This window comes from Lycium barbarum, chromosome 2 (assembly GCF_019175385.1).
Source record: "Lycium barbarum isolate Lr01 chromosome 2, ASM1917538v2, whole genome shotgun sequence".
NCBI lineage: Eukaryota > Viridiplantae > Streptophyta > Magnoliopsida > Solanales > Solanaceae > Lycium > Lycium barbarum.
In genome coordinates, this window is record NC_083338.1 from 107233317 (window position 1) to 107250880 (window position 17564).

General features: G+C 39.6%; 2 protein-coding genes across 2 annotated transcripts; both read left to right on the forward strand.

The window, feature by feature from the left end:
• The first annotated feature begins 10685 nt into the window (after positions 1-10685).
• Positions 10686-11792, forward strand: LOC132628728 (uncharacterized). Its single transcript, XM_060344490.1, has one exon. The coding sequence runs from the start codon at positions 10686-10688 to the stop codon at positions 11790-11792; it is 1107 nt and encodes a 368-aa protein (XP_060200473.1).
• Positions 11793-13332: 1540 nt separating this feature from the next.
• Positions 13333-14748, forward strand: LOC132628729 (uncharacterized). The gene is made up of 2 exons (XM_060344491.1): positions 13333-13950; positions 14035-14748. Exons 1-2 carry the CDS (start codon positions 13333-13335, stop codon positions 14746-14748), a joined length of 1332 nt encoding a protein of 443 aa, XP_060200474.1.
• The last annotated feature ends 2816 nt before the right edge of the window (positions 14749-17564 follow it).

Sequence of the window (17564 nt, forward strand, 5' to 3'; positions counted from 1 at the left end):
AAACAAAAACTATCGCTCCATCCCACCTTGAAGGAACAATTTATAAGGTGAGATCAACAACAATGAAATAAATCGAGAAAATCATGAAATAGCTTAACATTTTCACATCATCGTTGAAATCATATTTGAGACCTTTAAGCATAAAATCATCCTCAACGTAATCCTCATAAAAACATTCTCATTTTTAACATCATAAGAAGCTTTAAGAGTCATAAACTTCTAGCTTTTGAAATCAAGGAGGTTATGGAAACACTTACGGAATCATACCATAGGAATCATGCCTTTGAAAGAAAGGGACGAGCCTTAACATACCTGTTTGACCTCCTATTAGCTACGCTTATTCGTCCGAGTTCGCAAGTCTATATTTAAGAGGATTTACACTAACGTTAGACTCATCATCGCATACTTGTACCAAGTTTCACATCAAACTATTTTATATCTTGTCGAAAATCGGGCAACATCTCCCCGGTTTATATGCCTAGCCCGAATTCTCAATTCAACAACCAACAACAACAATAACAATACCAACATCAATATCATCATTTCCAACACCAAAGTATCCCATAGAACAGCCCACACGCTGTTTTCCAATTTCCAAAACTAATCAACCCACTATACAATTATTTAACCATGCTTTCTTCGTGAATAAGCCGGTATTAACATAAATAGGAAGAGATTCATACCTTTCTCTTGGTAATTTTGCTATATCTTCGCTTCTCCGCCCTGAGCTTAAACCACAACGTGCTACTATATAGTTTTATAGTTGCAACTATATGCCGTATGGACTGGGATTTGGGAATTATACCTTGTTTAGGGCTTAAAAGTTGATGTTGGAAAGTTGGGGAATATTCTGGAACATTTGAGAGGATTTGGGTGTGTTTAGGACGAAAAATTAGGGGGCAACCCCTTTTTATAACGGTCCAGGCAGAACCTGGACGGACTTAAAAATTGCTCAGCGCGATCGCGCTGCCACGTGGCGCGTTCGAGCTGAGTTACAGGGTTATGCCCTGCGCGTTCGCGCCATCTTCTGGCGCGTTCGCACAGGGTTAATTTTCTGCCCAAACAGCCGATCTTAAAATGCACATAACGGGTGATCCTGATATCGTATGAGGGCCCACTACCTATGGTTGGAAATCTAATTCAATTATCTACAACTTTTATTCTTGGTGTTTTTCCAAATTCCAAACGTATAACGACGTGTTGGCCTCTTCAAGTCAAATCGTCCGAAAACATTTCCTTAAAGCATCCCTTTGGAGGGCTTATGCCCCTATTTGGCTTAAGGGTCCTTCTTAAGACTTGATCAACTTCCCATGTACTACTCATATGATCTTTCATATGTCCTTTATAAAATCCCGGCATGTGGTCCCCACTTAGCTTACAATAATGAGGGCTTTTCGTCAAGTAACATATGAACCAATTTACCCCATATGGTCTCCAAATGTCATACATATATATATATATATATATATATATATATATATATATATATATATATATATATATATATATATATATATATATATATATATATTCTTATACTCAGATCATATAATCTTCATCCCTAATCCTTGTATGTCTTTACTCCTCTCCGAGCTCATACCAAGCCGTCTAAAATTTTCAGCAGCGCGAAACTTTCCGGGGTGTAACAAGAATAACAAGATTATTAGCAATAAAAATTAATGTAAATGAAATGTACTCGAAAATATTGAGTTAGAATAGCCCGAGCCTTAGAAAAGCTTTGAGCTACAGTCTCTGGGCAAGCTAACAGTTGTAATCTTTATAAGCTGAATTGAAACAAAAAACTAGAAATAGTGTAGTATCAAGTGTGTATTGTATGTATCTCTTAGATAGATGTTACAGCGAAATGAGATGCCCTATTTATACTTGGACTCAGGAGTACACATTCCACGAATTATGCCCCGATTAATATTACAAATTATTTCTATAGTAATGATGGACAATAAAGATGACAATAAAGCCCATGAATATCTCGTGGGAGGTGCAAAGTCTTCTTGTAACGGTTGACCGTTGGCCACTTCAACCCGTGCCTTCTCATATCACGAACTCGCTGAGGACATAAATCCTAATGAGCTTCCAGTGCCATACGAATACCTCTGTGGCACCGAATGCTGACTCAGATCTGATTCATCTCTATTGACACGTGTCACCATAGCATACTTCCAGTTGTATTCTACGAAGTTTCCTCAATACAAACGTCTACCTCTCTGAGCTATTCTTCTGCTTATCACAATTACTACTTGACAAATTCCTAAGTTAATTAAACGATATACCTATCATGTGGTGCCTAACTATAAGAAGGCGCCATTGCACAATTTAAGCTTTGACGATCCTCTATTAAAGGAATCAACTTCGGACTGTTCGGTTGTGATCACACTAGGACTTATTCGGGCTTGTAATGTAGGCTTAGGGACGGGTATGATACATATTTTGATATTAGTGACTCACCTTCCTTGAACACTATATTTTAGTTTCCGTGATGTGCCTTTCTTTCTCCCTCTAGCCATTCACTCTAAATGTTCGAGTCTTATCCATGGTTTTCAATTCATCAAGTTCGATGTGGTTTCAATAAACTACTATGTATTAACTATCTTTTTGTGCAATGATTTTCTGATTTTTCTCTCTTTTTCCCCTTTTTTTAGCAACTATATACAATACAACCACATTAAATCCTTTACTAGGTCACTCACACCACCCCCCAACTTAGGCTTGTAGCCTCTCTCTCATACATATTTCACCCCCAACTTTGGCTTTTCAGCCTTTTTCTATTTTTTTATAGCGTCAAGGAGGGAATGAGTGCAAAGATATAATTAGTTCAAACAAGGGTATGGGTTATTTAACGGCTAGCCAAGGAAAAGTTTAAAGGCTCAAAGGGGGAAACTAGGGAATATATACATGAACGGGTTCGACTTATAACGCAATCAGGGCTTCAACTTCACACAAAGAAAGCCTAAGATTATCTCAACACCCAAACTGTCCTTAGTGCTCAAGCATGACCAACAGGGCAAGCTCTAGATTGCAAGTATTAAACATGAACACGTACTAACGACTCACACACACATTTGCACAAGGATTGGTGTGTTGACTACCCAAGCAAACATTCGTCACACACATAATACCCCAATACCAAAAATGTCATGAAAAGAAGCATACATATCAATACACTAACACATCCGAGCATATACATTATATTTTAGAAGAGGGATCATTTTTCATCAAGAATCCAAAAATCACATAGTCATAGCCATAAGTTCATTACCCATTACCATCTAAGTCATAATTACTCTATTTTACCTAAACAACCTAAACATGCCAGTTTCAACAGAAATAAATCCTTCAAGAAAAGAACTCTGGTAAATAAAAATCGAGGGGGTCCTAAACACATATATACAAATACATAACTCCAGTAATCCCACCCCCAACTAAAAACTATGTGCTGCCCCCAGTGCATCAAAATAAGCATAACTAAGGGTAAGGGATACCTGAGGCGCTCTGATCATCTCGAGGTTGTATGTCCTCCGCAGTCGAAGTTGCAACATCAGTCTCAGTAGTGGCTGTCTTTGCATCCGCAATAGGAGCAACAACGACACGAACAATAGTAGTAGGAGCAAAAGACACTGGCACCTCAGTCTTGGTGCCACTCGCTGAAGCCTCCCTAATAATGTTATCCCATGCTCTCGTACGATCTGTCAAGGACTGATGGATAGCTATCTAAATCTGCTCTTCCTCCTCTAGATCGGTCTGAGCATGTATAACTGTATTTGCGACCCGCCCAGAGGGAATTTCGGTCTCCAAAATATGCTTCCCTCTAGCCACTGGGAGCAGCTTGTCATCATCTACCAATGTCACCACCGGTATCAACGAATCAAGGTCCTCATCAACACACTAGCGCCTTAACAACAACTCGCTCTCGAGTCCACAATGTGTACAACTCAACTTTGAGTCAATCCACCTCAGCTCTGAACTCACTCATGTCAGACCCCTCTGGGCCTCTGCGCTCTAGAGTAGCTAATCTGACCTCAATTCCATTCAGCCGGGCTTGATACATCTCCTGTGCCTTTGCCTGTGACTCGATAATTGGTGCTAGAGCAAGCCAGATCTGTCTACTCACCGATGCATCCATCTGCCGTGCAAAAATCTTTGATTAGACATCAGCCTGATAAGCCTTAATTGCAAAACTTTTGAAATTTTCCGTGGTTATTGCAAATTCATCATGTGGTTGCTGCTGCATGTATGGAGAAGGGGTAGTGGCAGGTCGCTGCACTATCACTGTAAAAGGTACAATCCTCGTAGGAGGAGCTGTGGCGGCTCTCTGCTCGACTGCGGTGGCCGGCACAATATCTGTCTCAGGTACCACATCAATGAGAGGTGCCTTAACAGCCACATCTCCGGTGGTCTCTATAATGGGCTCAACATCAGTCCCCTCTTGCCTTTCGGGCAGCTCATCAACTATCTCATCAATAAGCTGGTTAGTTTTCTGGTCATCCAACTTAGTCTTCCGGATGTCATAGTAATGGGAAACTGTAACACAGTGAACTATATGAGGGATATTGGTCATGCCTGCTAGCCTACATAATGCAGTGATGAGGCAGGGGAGTACTAAGTATGTGGCTTCATGTTGTGCCCTTTCTCTAATCTCACTGGCTATCATATCCCTAATATTTAGGGGATAATGTGTCATAAGTGCTACAACTGTCACCACTCAATCTGAAGTGAGTGAATTATCATTTTGTGTGGGAAGAATTCTGAACCGTACCACACTCTACCAGAATTCTTGCAATAAGAGGACCCATCTATTCAATCATGGCTTTGCATCTTTCTTCACCATCAAATACCTCAATGCTGCATGATCAGTGATACCACTGCCTTGGACCCCAACAGATTGGCCCTGAATTTCTCGAATGCAAAGACTATAGCAAACAGCTCTTGCTCAGTAACAGTGTAATTCATCTGTGCCCCATTGAGCATTTTGATAGCATAGTAAATCGGGTGCACGATCTTATTGTGCCTCTGACCAAGCACAACACCAATAGCAAAACCACTCGCATCACATATCAATTTAAATGGCAGAGACCAATCAGGAGATACAATAATAGAAGCAGAAGTTAGGCGCAATAATAGGAGTAGAAGTTAGGCGCTCCTTCAATTCATCAAATGCCTTGCGTCACTTTTCATCAAACTCAAACTTAGCCTTTTTTTTCAAGAAGCTTGCACATGGGATTCGCTTGGAGAAGTCATTAATAAAGCAACGATAGAAACCGACATGCCCCAAGAAACTTCATACTCCTTTCACAAAGATAGGTGGAGGAAGCTTTCCAATAACATCACTCAACCTCAATCCCTTTCTCAGAGATTTTGTGACCGAGAACGATCCCTTCCTTCACCATAAAATGACACTTCTCCCAATTAAGCACATATTAGTCTCTTCACATCTCTTCAGCACTCGACCTAGATAGTCAAGACACCCATCAAACGAATCTCCCACAACTAAAAAATCATCCATGAAGACCTCCAAGAAGTCCTCAACCATATCTGAGAAAATAGACATCATACACTGCTGAAAAGTAGCCGGTGCATTATAAAGACCAAACGACATCCTGCTGAAAGCAAACATCCCATATGGGCATGTGAAAGTATTCTTCTCTTGATCTTCGAGAGCAATAATTATTTGGTTGTAGCCAGAGTACCCATCTAGGAAGCAATAATATGACCTTCCCGCCAGCCGATCAAGCATCTGATCAATAAAACTCATGGGGAAATGGTCCTTACAGGTAGCAGAGTTTAGCTTCCGATAATCCATATAGACATGCCACCCAGTCACCTTCCTGGCCATTTACTATCTATAATAGGACAAACAACTCCAGCATCTAACCACTTTATAATCTCTTTCTTGACCACCTCTTGCATGGGTGGATTCAATCCTCTGTGATGTTCAACACTCGATGCATTGTCCTCTTCAAGTTGAATATTGTGCTCACAAATACAGAAGGAATACCCCAAATGTCTGCAATGGTCCACCCAATTGCATGCCTGTATTCTCACAAAATTTCTAGCAACCTCTTTGTCTGCTCATCATTCAGCAATGCAGACACAATCACTGACAAAGTATTATCAGCACCTAGAAATTCATACCTCATATGTGAAAGAAGCTGCTTAAGACAAGCTTCGGCGGCTCCTCCATAGATGTTTTGCTGGAAGTGTCTTTCTGTTTTCAAGATCAACGTCAAGCTTCTTTGGTTGGAAAGAATAGGAACCCAACCCCACAAGAGAATTCACTATCTCCACATAACCTTCCATATCATCAGCATCGAAGTTTACAAGAATAGCTGCTAGAGCCTTACCCAAACACTCTTCCTCCATTTTAAACTCAACCACTTCATCCACCACATCAATAGAATCAATAACCGAAATGCTTTCGTAAGCACTCGGTAATTTCATCCCCCTACTCGCTTGGAAAGTAACTTCCTCATCGTTGACTCGGAATTTGGTTTCATTCTTTTCAGAATCCATAAGAGCCCTTCCCATAGCAAGGAAAGGTCTCTCCAAGATAATAGGAATATTCCTAACAACAACATAATCGAGGATGAAAAAAATCAGCAACCTTAACAAGCACATCATCCACAACTCCAACTGGCCTTTTGATAGATCTATCAGCCATCTGCAACCGCATAGTAATAGTTCTAGGCATTCCCAAACCCGATTGCTTATAGATAGGAAGAGGCATGAGATTTATGCTAGCCGCATTAGCACATAAAGCGCTAGCAAAATCATGCTGACCAACAGAACACAGAATAGTAAAGGCCTCTGGATCCTTCTTCTTCTGAACATTGGTATATAATAGAACTAACATGATGAGTCATACTCACAATATAATGCTTCACAGCCCTCTTCTTTGTCAGCAAATCTTTCAAATACCTTGTAAATTCGGGCATCTCTTTGACAGGATCCAGAAAAGGGATGTTCATGAAAAGCTACTTTAACTGATCATAGACCTTCTGAAATTTAGCATCTTCGGTCTTCTTTGCCAACCTTTGAGGAAATTGAGGTGTGGCTTTAAACAATTGAGTCAAAGGATAAAGAGCCCCCTTTAACCAGTGACTTGCTAGTGTCATTATTGTCTTCCTGCTTTTTGGAACTGTCTAAAACATCATCAACCTGCTTAATAATCGGAACTTATATATGGACCTCATCTATAATTGTTGGACATCAAATTGTGCCTCTTCTTCTTGAACAATTGGTTCGAGATTTATCACCTTCTTTTCAGCACTTTGGAGTATTTTACCACTCTAAGTACTAATAGCATGTACACCATCTAAACCATCTCCTCGGTAATGGCGCCAAAATTTGATAAGCTCAAATTACACCTATTAAATGATTAAAGCTGACGATGTCAAATATAGTAACCCAACTAGGTTAGTGTCGAATCCCACAGGGAATATGGTGTGAAAAGGTTACTAAAGTCCTATAGTACTTTCTTGCAGTCTAGTTTCGTATTTCGTTAAGTTTGTAGAAGATTGGTTGTTTATGACTAATTGCTAACTAATTGCTTTGGATTGTAATATATGATTAAAGAAACCAAGGTTGCGTCCCCTTTTAGATAAAATGTATGCTATGGTGATTGATCATGATATACTTCTAATGGATTGTTATGAGAATGCACTTAACCTTTAATAGAAACCTGTAATTGAATCCCTAATGTTTCCCAACAGTTAAAGATTATTTCTCTTTATGATTTTCCCAAATATAAAAGAATGTATATGAAGAACGGCTAATTCGTGCCAAGTAAATTCCTCTTATTCCTAAGTGAATTTATTAAACAAAGGTTAAATCCTTGAGTTCTTGTTATTTATTCCTACCAAACCCTACTTACTTTCCCTGGTTAAGCAAAGTTTATGGCTTTAATCAATGTTGACAATAATTAATTATGAATGAAGAACAAAGAATAAATAAACCCTAACAATCCATTATGCATATATCAATCACAATTCCCAATCATAAAATACTCATCCTAGGGTTCACAACCTTAGTAGGGAAATTAGCTACTGATAGTGGAAGAAGAACAACAAGTGATAATAGAAATCATAATGCTTACTTTTGATTGATTGGAATTGAAAGAAACTAATTGCAATTGTTTTCTCCAAAAAGCTTAAAAAACTATGAGTATTCAATGCTAGGGAGTAAAATCTAAAAAACTGATAATTGATAACTAATAAAAATACATAAAACCCTAGCTTCTCTCTCTAGGCGATCGGCGACCTAGTGAGAGAGGACAATTTTCAGGCCATTCATGGCCTCTACCGCCACCATGCAGCCTCCACAAGAGGTTGCGCAACCCACATTACCTCAAACAAACCCCATGAAAACCCTAGACTATGCTACAATGTTGAAAGCCTCAACTTTGAATGCTGCCGAGATCAGACAGTCGACTACCATGACTGTTTTGCCAATTCCTATGAAGCCTATTGTGTATCACCATGGTGAACCAACAATACAATATACCATGGAATAAATATATATGATGATTATTCACGAGAAGCTTCAATATGCAGTAGTTGGGAAGTTAAGTTATGGACTTCCAGATTTGCATGCATTACGTGTGTTAATCCCAAAACAGTGTGAACTAAAGAGTACTGCTACCATTGGATTACTATGCAATAGGCATGTGTTTATTAGATGTGAATTATTTGAGGATTATGTCACTTTATTGTCGAAACCTGCATATTGGTTAAAGGAAAGTGGCCAGTATTATCCAATGAGGACACTAAAGTGGGATCCTTGGTTTAATCCTGAGAAAGAGACTTCTATTGCCATTGCTTGGATTTCCTTTCCTACACTAGCACCAAACTATTTTGGTCAGTCGCAACTGTTTTCAATGGCCTCAGCAGTAGGCAAGCCATTGACCTTGGATGTGGCAACCAAAAATAAAACAAGGCCAAGCTGTGCTCATGTGAAAGTTGAAGTGGATTTGTTGGCTGGCATCCTAAAAGGGTGCAACTACAGGCTGTGGATAGCAAAACTGGAGAAATTAAGTCAAGGTGGGTGAAAATTCACTATGACTTCTTACCTAAGTATTGTATGGAATGTTGTCTGCAGGGTCATGATGAAGATGGATGTTGGAAGTTGCATCCTGATTTGTTACTAGACTAGGAGAGTGAGGAGGAGGTTAATGGTGACAATGGAAATAAAGGGAAGCATGTTGCAATCCCTAACAATGCTAAGGAACCAAGCAAGATGGCAAATAAGGCAAACCAGTTTAACAGTAAGCAGGTAAATCATGCAGACAATAGAAATTCTAGGCAAGTACTTAAGGTGGTGGAGAGTGGCAAGGTAGTTGGTAATGTGCAGAATTTGTATAAATGGAAGACTCAAAAAGGAAAGAAACAGGTGGAGATTGGAAACAATGCTCAAAACCGGGCTGCTTTGACAATAAGAAAGGAGAATGGTGGCACAAGTAGACCAAGTGAATTATAGAAATCTGATGCTGTGCAAATCACTAACAAATTTGCAGCATTAGAAAATGGTAATGGTATACAAGAAGGTGCTGTCATGGTCGTGGATGAGGTACAAACACAACAAGAGAATGCTACTGCAGTAGATGCTCAAAAACAGTTGGTAGTTGCACCTATTGATAATGGAGTTGAAGCTGATTTTCATGGTGCTGAGAGGGTCTTCAATATTAATGCTACTGTATTTACTCCTGGTAAGACACATTCTTCACCTCTCAAGACTAAAGAGTGGGTTGAAACAGTTTTCCAAGCAAGAGTAGATAAGGTTACCATTAATCAAGCCTGTCATGATATTCCTTCAACTACATTTGCTGAGGATGTAGGCACTAGTAGTGCAAGGAAGTTGTGGAGTGAACAGTTAGAGGAAGATGGGGAGGAAGGTGAAATAGTAGGAGGTACAAAAGTTGGGGTTACACAGTCTATTGACTCTATTTCATCCTCCCAAGAAATCCACAATATGTTTGGCAAGATAGATGATGCTGTGGAGGAAGGCATTGTCACTCAGAAAAAGCAGGTTCAAAGTCAAGTTGGGGCAAAGGGACAAAATCAAGTAGAGCAATCTCCAGCAAAGCAGCTGAAGTATGTAGCAAATATTCAGGCTAAAGAAACTCCATCAAAAGATCCAAATAAAAACCAGCAGGTCATCATTACAGATGTAGTGCATGAAGCTAAGAGTAGTGCAAAGAGACAAGCTTATGTCTCTAATCAGTCCAGGCATGGTAGACAGGAGAATGCTGAAGTTTTTACTCAACAACAAAGCCAAGATAATACAGGTGGAAAGCAGAATCAGATTGCAGTACAAGTATCAGAAGGAGTTATTATTCACAAGGTTGGTAACCTGCAATTAGCAACAGTTGGAGGGGAAGAGCCAAATATAGACTTAGATGAGGAGTCAACTGCTCAGAATTTCATGAATACTGCAACGGAGGGGGATTTGTCTCCCAAGAAGGTGGAAAAAGTTATTGGCAAAGGAAGGAGAAAACCTGGCAAGGAGAATCATGCATCTCATACCACTGGGGTGCACACAAGAAGAACCGCATCTAAATCCCAACTTTAGTGATGAATGCACTAATTTGGAACATAAGATCAGTAAACACTAAAAAAGCTTTCAAGAGGCTTTTAACAATGCATACAAAATATAAGTTTTTTCTTATAGGCCTGATGGAACCATATCAACAGGCTTATAAGTTAGAATCTTATAGGAGAAGGCTTGGAATTAAGACTGCTATGAGCAATGTATCTGGAAAAATATGGTCTTTCATTGATGAGGAGTATGAAGTCACAGTGTTAATGGACACTGATCAACAGCTTACTTTGAAATTATTCCATTGGGATACTAATCTAGATATGATAGTCACTTTAGTGTATGCTAAGTGTGACAGAATTGATAGAATAGAGTTGTGGGATTCCATGTATAATCTTGCATCAGACATGACTCTCCCTTGGCTTGTTGGTGGAGATTTCAATGTCATTGTGGATGAAGAGGAGAAATATGGTGGCTTACCTGTCACTTTAAATGAAGTAGAGGACTTCAGACACTGCATTCAGACCTGTAACCTTAGTGACTTGGGCTATAAAGGAAGCATCTTCACCTGGTGGAATGGAAGGGCAGCAGATGAATGTGTATTCAAGAGGTTAGATAGATGCCTAGGAAATTTTGAACTACAACAGCAATTTCTAGGCTTGGAAGTTAGTCACTTAATCAAGCTGGGGTCTGATCATTCTCCACTGCTGTTAGAATGTAAACAGGAGGTTCAGCAATTTAAGAAATCCTTTAATTTCTTAAATTTCTGGACAAAGCATGCAGAGTTTTTACAGGTTGTGAAGGATAATTGGAAAACAGATGTGGTGGCCAATTATTTCATGACCTTTAATGTCAAGCTGAAGAAACTGAAAAAGGTGTTGTCTCAGTGGAGTAAAGCAACTTATGGTGATTTTTTCCAGAATATAACTAATCTTGAAGAAGTCATCAAAACTCATGAGGCACTGTTTGAGGCAAATCCTTCTAATGCAAATAGAGAGAAACTTCAAAAAGTACAAGCAGAGATGACAAAAGCATTGCATATAGAGGAGGAATATTGGAAACAGAAATCTGGTATGACCTGGTTCCAAGAAGGAGATAAAAATTCTAAGTTCTTTCATGCACATGTTTCAGGAAGGAGGAAAAGGCTGCAGTTGAAAAGAATTCAGAATTCTCAGGGTCAATGGCTTGAGACTGAACAGGAAATTGCTGAGGAGGCTGTTAGGTTCTACCAAGCTCAATTTTGATGAAACAGTGGTTCCTACTCAGTTTGACATATTGAAGCATGTACCTTGCATGGTCACAGATGAACAGAATGAAGAGTTGACTGCTGATCCTACCATGGAAGAAGTCAAGCATGAATTTTGTGGCCTAAATAATTCAAGTGCTGGAAGGCTTTATGGTTTTACAGACATGTTCTTTCAAGCATGCTGGGATATTATAGGAGGAGACATATTCAGCATGGTGTGGGATTTTTTCAGAAGATATGAGCTTCCAAGGTACATAACTCACACAAATCTGGTACTGTTGCCTAAGAAGCAGGATGTGCAGACCTTTGGTGACATGAGACCAATCAGTTTGAGCAACTTTGTTAATAAGATCTTCTCTAGAGTTATACATGAAAGGATGGTTCACCTACTGCCTGAGTTAATCTCTCAGAATCAAGCAGGATTTGTGAGGGGTACGAGTATAGTAGAGAATATCTTGTTGACACAGGAGATCATTACTGATATCAAACTTAGAACCAAGAAAATGACTCAGATTATGCCTAATGTAGTGATGAAACTTGACATGACAAAGGCCTATGATAGGTTGTCATGGATATTTCTCACAAAAGTAATGAGGAAAATGGGATTTTGTGAGATGTTCATCAGCTTCATTTATGAATTAGTTGGGAATAACTGGTATTCAGCCCTTATAAATGGCCAACCACATGGCTTCTTCCATTCAAATAGGGGTGTTAAGCAGGGTGACCCATTGTCTCATACTCTATTCATCATAGCTGCTGAAGTACTGTCAAGGGCCTTAAATTCATTGCATGATAACTTGTGGTTTACTGGTTTTGGCTTGCCTAAGTGGAGTCCAAAAATCAATCATCTTGCATATACAGATGATACCATCATTTTCTCATCATCATGTGAGATTTCACTTGGCTTGATCATGAAGGTGTTGTCTGAATATGAAACAGCTTCAGGACAGTTGATTAACAAAGCAAAGAGTTCTGTGTACTTACATGATAGAGTGGAAGAAGATGTATTTCAAAAGGTGGAAAGGGTAACTGGTATTTTTAGGAAGGAGTTTCCTCTGATGTACCTTGGCTGCCCCATTTATTACAGCAAGAGCAAGATGGCATTCTATTCAGAATTGCTTGCAAAGGTAAGAAATAGGCTGCAAAGTTGGAAAGGAAAGCTTCTATCTTTTGGAGGAAGGGCTATTCTCCTATAACATGTTCTGCAGGAAATGCCTATGCACCTTTTGGCAGCTGTTGATCCTCCATCATTTGTTATTGACAAGTTGCACAAGATCTTTGCTCAGTTTTACTGGAGTAACAATATAGGAGAAAGTGGCAGGCATTGGGCTAAATGGAAAAAGGTCTGCCTGCCTGTGCAGGAGGGAGGTTTGGGATTTAGATCACTTGCAGACATGTCAATGGCTTTGTTTGCTAAGTTGTGGTGGAATTTCAGGACTAAACCATCCTTATGGAGTGCCTTCATGAGCAACAAATATCTAAAGAATAATAATCCAATTCTAGTCCCTTGGAAACAATGATCTCATATATGAAGGAAAATGTTGCAGGCTAGGGACTTGATGGATCATCAAATCTGGTGGCAGTTGAGAATGGGTTCTTCATTATTCTGGTTTGATAACTGGTCTGGTCTAGGCCCATTATATTTCATTGTGCCTCCTGAATTTCAGTGTAATGAAGCCATACAGAATGTTTCTGATGTAGTTATTGATGGTAGGTGGCATGTGCCTGCCATCGGAAATAATTTTCCTGAGGATTTGGCTGAATACATTCTGACTGAGGTAAAGCCACCTGCTAAACCTGGAGTGATTGACAAGCCTTGGTGGATGTTAGAGAAAAATGGAGATTTTAGTGTCAAATATGTCTGGGAATATATAAGGAGCAGAGGTGAAAAGAAAGAGGTGTACAAGAAAATTTGGGTCAAGGGATTACCATTCAAGACAGCTTTTTTGATGTGGAGAGTATGGAATTTCAAAGTCCCTCTAGATGATGTAGCGAGGAGTTGGGGATATCATATGCCTTCCAGGGGCTCTTGTTGTGTAGAACCAAAGGAAGAGACTGTCCCTCACATATTCTTGAGATGTGCAACTGCACAGGCAACATGGAAATATTTTTGTGCAGCAGCTGGAATAAATTTTGATGGTATGCACTTGCATCAGGTGATCATGCAATGGTGAACAGCTGATGTGCCATCCAGACTTCAGAATATTTTCTATGCTATCCCATCCATCATAGTTTGGCAGCTTTGGAAGAAAAGAAATAGAGATAAGCATAGGGACAAGGTGTCAACTAGCAGAGTTATTTATCAGGCTTCTACTGATGTGCAGCAATTGGTGAGAAGTAGGAAACCTGGAATCAAAACAGTTCCACAGAAATGGCATGATATTCTGAAGATTTTGGAACATTTTGTGCCAACATTACAAGTCACCAAGGTCATGTGGAAATTTCCATCTGAGGGTATTTGGAAGTGCAACACAGATGGAGCAACTAGAGGCAACCCTGGTACCAGTTCATTTGCCTTTTGTGTGAGAAATTCATCAGGTGATTTGATACATGCAGAGGCTAGGAGAATGGGAGAAGGTACAAATACTGAATCTGAGGCACAGGCACTTCTGCAGGCTGCAAGATACTGTTTGTCCACGCATGTCTACTCCTTCATTTTGGAAACTGATTCTTTATTATTGAAGAATATCTTGGATAGAGAGTGGAAACCTCCATGGAACATTGCATTTGAGGTTGAGGAACTGCTAGATATCATGGACCATGCAGAGGTACAGGTTTTGCATATTATGAGAGAGGGTAACCAGTTGGCTGATCATCTTTCTAACTATGCCCTTGATCATGGGGAGGTGGATATTAACTCATTTGCAGAACTAGATTCAAAGGGAAGAAATATTATTAATAGTGACAAACTGCAGTGTCCCTATTTAAGAATCAGAACAAAAAAGAGATATTGAGGATGGACTCTGGTGTGGAATCCATCATGTCTCATCTTACTCAAGTCCATTTGGAGGAGAGTAAGATGAGGAATTTTATTTCTAACCATGTGTTCTTTTTTGCAGGTTACAACATTTGAAGTGGGAACAAGGTACAAGGCATTAGGAACATTCATACTGAGAATCATATCTGTCAGGATATGGAACAGATGTGGTTCAATGGAGAGGAGATCAATGCTACTTTGATTCTTGCACAGAACATGATAAGTATGCAGTTTTATCAGTGTACCAAAGGTCATTATTGCTGGTTTTTCAAGGATTCACAGTTGGAAATCCTTGAGAACCTGTTTTCTTTGATAGATGCAGTATGGAAACTGCAGAAGAATTGCACACACATGAACTCCTTGGTATCAAGGATGCAGTGTGTGGTATTAGCACTTGGTGCTCATTCCACTGCAGTTTTGGCATCAAGGAAGAAGTGCGGTGAGGTTCTAGATGGATTTGGAGTAATGTGGATTTATATTCACAATTCAAGCACAGGCAGCTAGTTTGAAGCTGATTTTTCAGGAAGTTGTAACTTTCACAGAAGTTACATAAGGATGGCATATCTGGTGTCATGGGAGTTCAGGCAACTTCCTACAATGTCAACCAGTCTCTATATGTTGCCAAATCTTTATGCAGTGGTATTAGCACATTGTGCTCAACTTGTAGAAGAGATGACAATTTATGGAGACTGTTTTGGCTGCAGCAAAAGGAATTTGTGCACCAGTTGTGCAAGATCTAATTTTCCTAGACTGCTGCAATAATGCACCAAGGATTCAAAGGTGGGACTTTATATGAATGCACCTGAACATTTGCAAGAAGGTAAAGACAAACAGCTGAGGAAGAGGAATCAATGGACAAGAATGAGACATATTTGCATCAGCAGCTCTCTGGATATGCAGCATTGAATTTGCTACTGGCAGTTTGGATGTACATACCTTACAAGGTTCAAGTTCTTACAAGGAATCTTGGAGGAATTTTCAACAACACTCAGATCAGTGGGATCATGCATACAAAATCTCAGGCAACTTCCAGTCTACAGTATATCATGGGTATATTGCAGTATATCATCTGGTTTTTTGAGTGCCAAGCATGAGTTTTTGTTAGTTCGAGGTTAGATAACTGCAACCATCAGGTTGTGCAGATTATAGGGGTTGATATACATGTGTATCATGCTGGTATACACAAATATACTGCTTCACATGATTAGCAGATTTCTTCTTAAAGTTTTAGTTTTTTACCACTTTTTTATTTTAGATATTTGTAGTACCAACTTAAGCCATCATATAAGACTTAAGTTGGTCATTAGCTTAATCATGCTTTCTATTGGTCTATATGGCCACCTTTGTAAAGACATTACCTTGCTTTGTTTTTGAGAAAATATATAAAATCAGCCCTAGGCCACAAGCCTAGTGGACTTTATTAAAAGAAAAATAAGGTCTAAAATTCAAAAAAATTTGAAATACAAAACTGTCCCCGACGGTCTAAAGTCAAGATGTACAATTAAGTACGTCCCGCATATTTATTGTACGGGCTACTTCTTCAGCAACTAGGTCAATAAGTACGGGACAAATGTACGGGTCGTACTTCAAAGTATGTCCCGTCCTTTTTGCTCGTATCTCATCTTCAACAATCTTCACATTCTGTTTCTTGCCTTCAGAAGTACGCGAGACATGTACGGGATGTACGTCTTGAAAAGTGATATTTGGTTGCATGGGATGAATTATAGGAACTCCTATTGGCCGAGGGGCTTGATGAGCATTTGCGTTTGTAGCGTGAGCGGTTGTTTGAAAAGCTGGGGTTTGATGGGAGGAATTCCTCATATGGGTGGTATTTTGGCGTAGTGGAGTTTGAAAAGTAGCCTCAGCCTGGTTTTGCAGTAAATGGTCAGGAATTGGTAAATCCAGATTTTTGAAAGTAGGTGGAGGTCTCATAGCTTCAGTATTTGTAGCGTTTTCTTTTTCGGCCCTCAGGCGGTCCGCTTCCTCTCTAGCTTCAGCCAGTTGCCTTATCAGTAGGCTAACAACCTCTTCCAGCTATTCCAGCTATTGGGGTACCTTCGACCAGAGCAGTTCTATTCGGTGGTGGAGTTTCAGACATGTTTTCTTCTTGAAGGTTTAGGGACGCTGCGGTAGCTTTTGATCGGGTAATTGGTGCCAGCGAATCGACCCCTATCTATAAGAGAAAACAGCTCAAAAGCTCCCAAGTTAGCATTAGATTTAAGCACGAAACACAAAATATCACGTTGTTTGCAGTTTATAGCACATAGAGTCATACATTTTATTTCAACTCTTGATTGAATCACATTCTAAGGGTATTTTGGTCTTTTGTATTTTTAGGAATATTGATTTCTTCGGTAAGTGGTTTTTATGGTTGATTTGCTTCTACCCATCTTGTACTAAGGGGGTTTAGATTTTATTTATAAAAGGGCCGAGTCTTAAATATACTGCCTACGTATCCCACCAAAGGGAAATCAGGTCCATCCGTAGTTCAGGCAAACACGGAAAAGGTTTTTCTTATGCTACCCGAAACTTAGTTTTCTACCCTGACCAGGCCTTATGTAGGCTTTCCACATATCCCCAACAAGACATCAGGTCGACATGGTTCCGTTTACATAAAGAGGGAAAGGGATATTCTATCTTGTTGAAAGCAGTAAAGGGACACTCATATTTTTCTACCCAACTATACTAAACAGGTTTTCATTGTCTTCTTTGTCTTCATCTCCTATCCTCGTCCTCCCGCGACAATCCAAACATGGCCTTTATTCACGAGGCGTTCCAGCTCAAGCTTGAAAT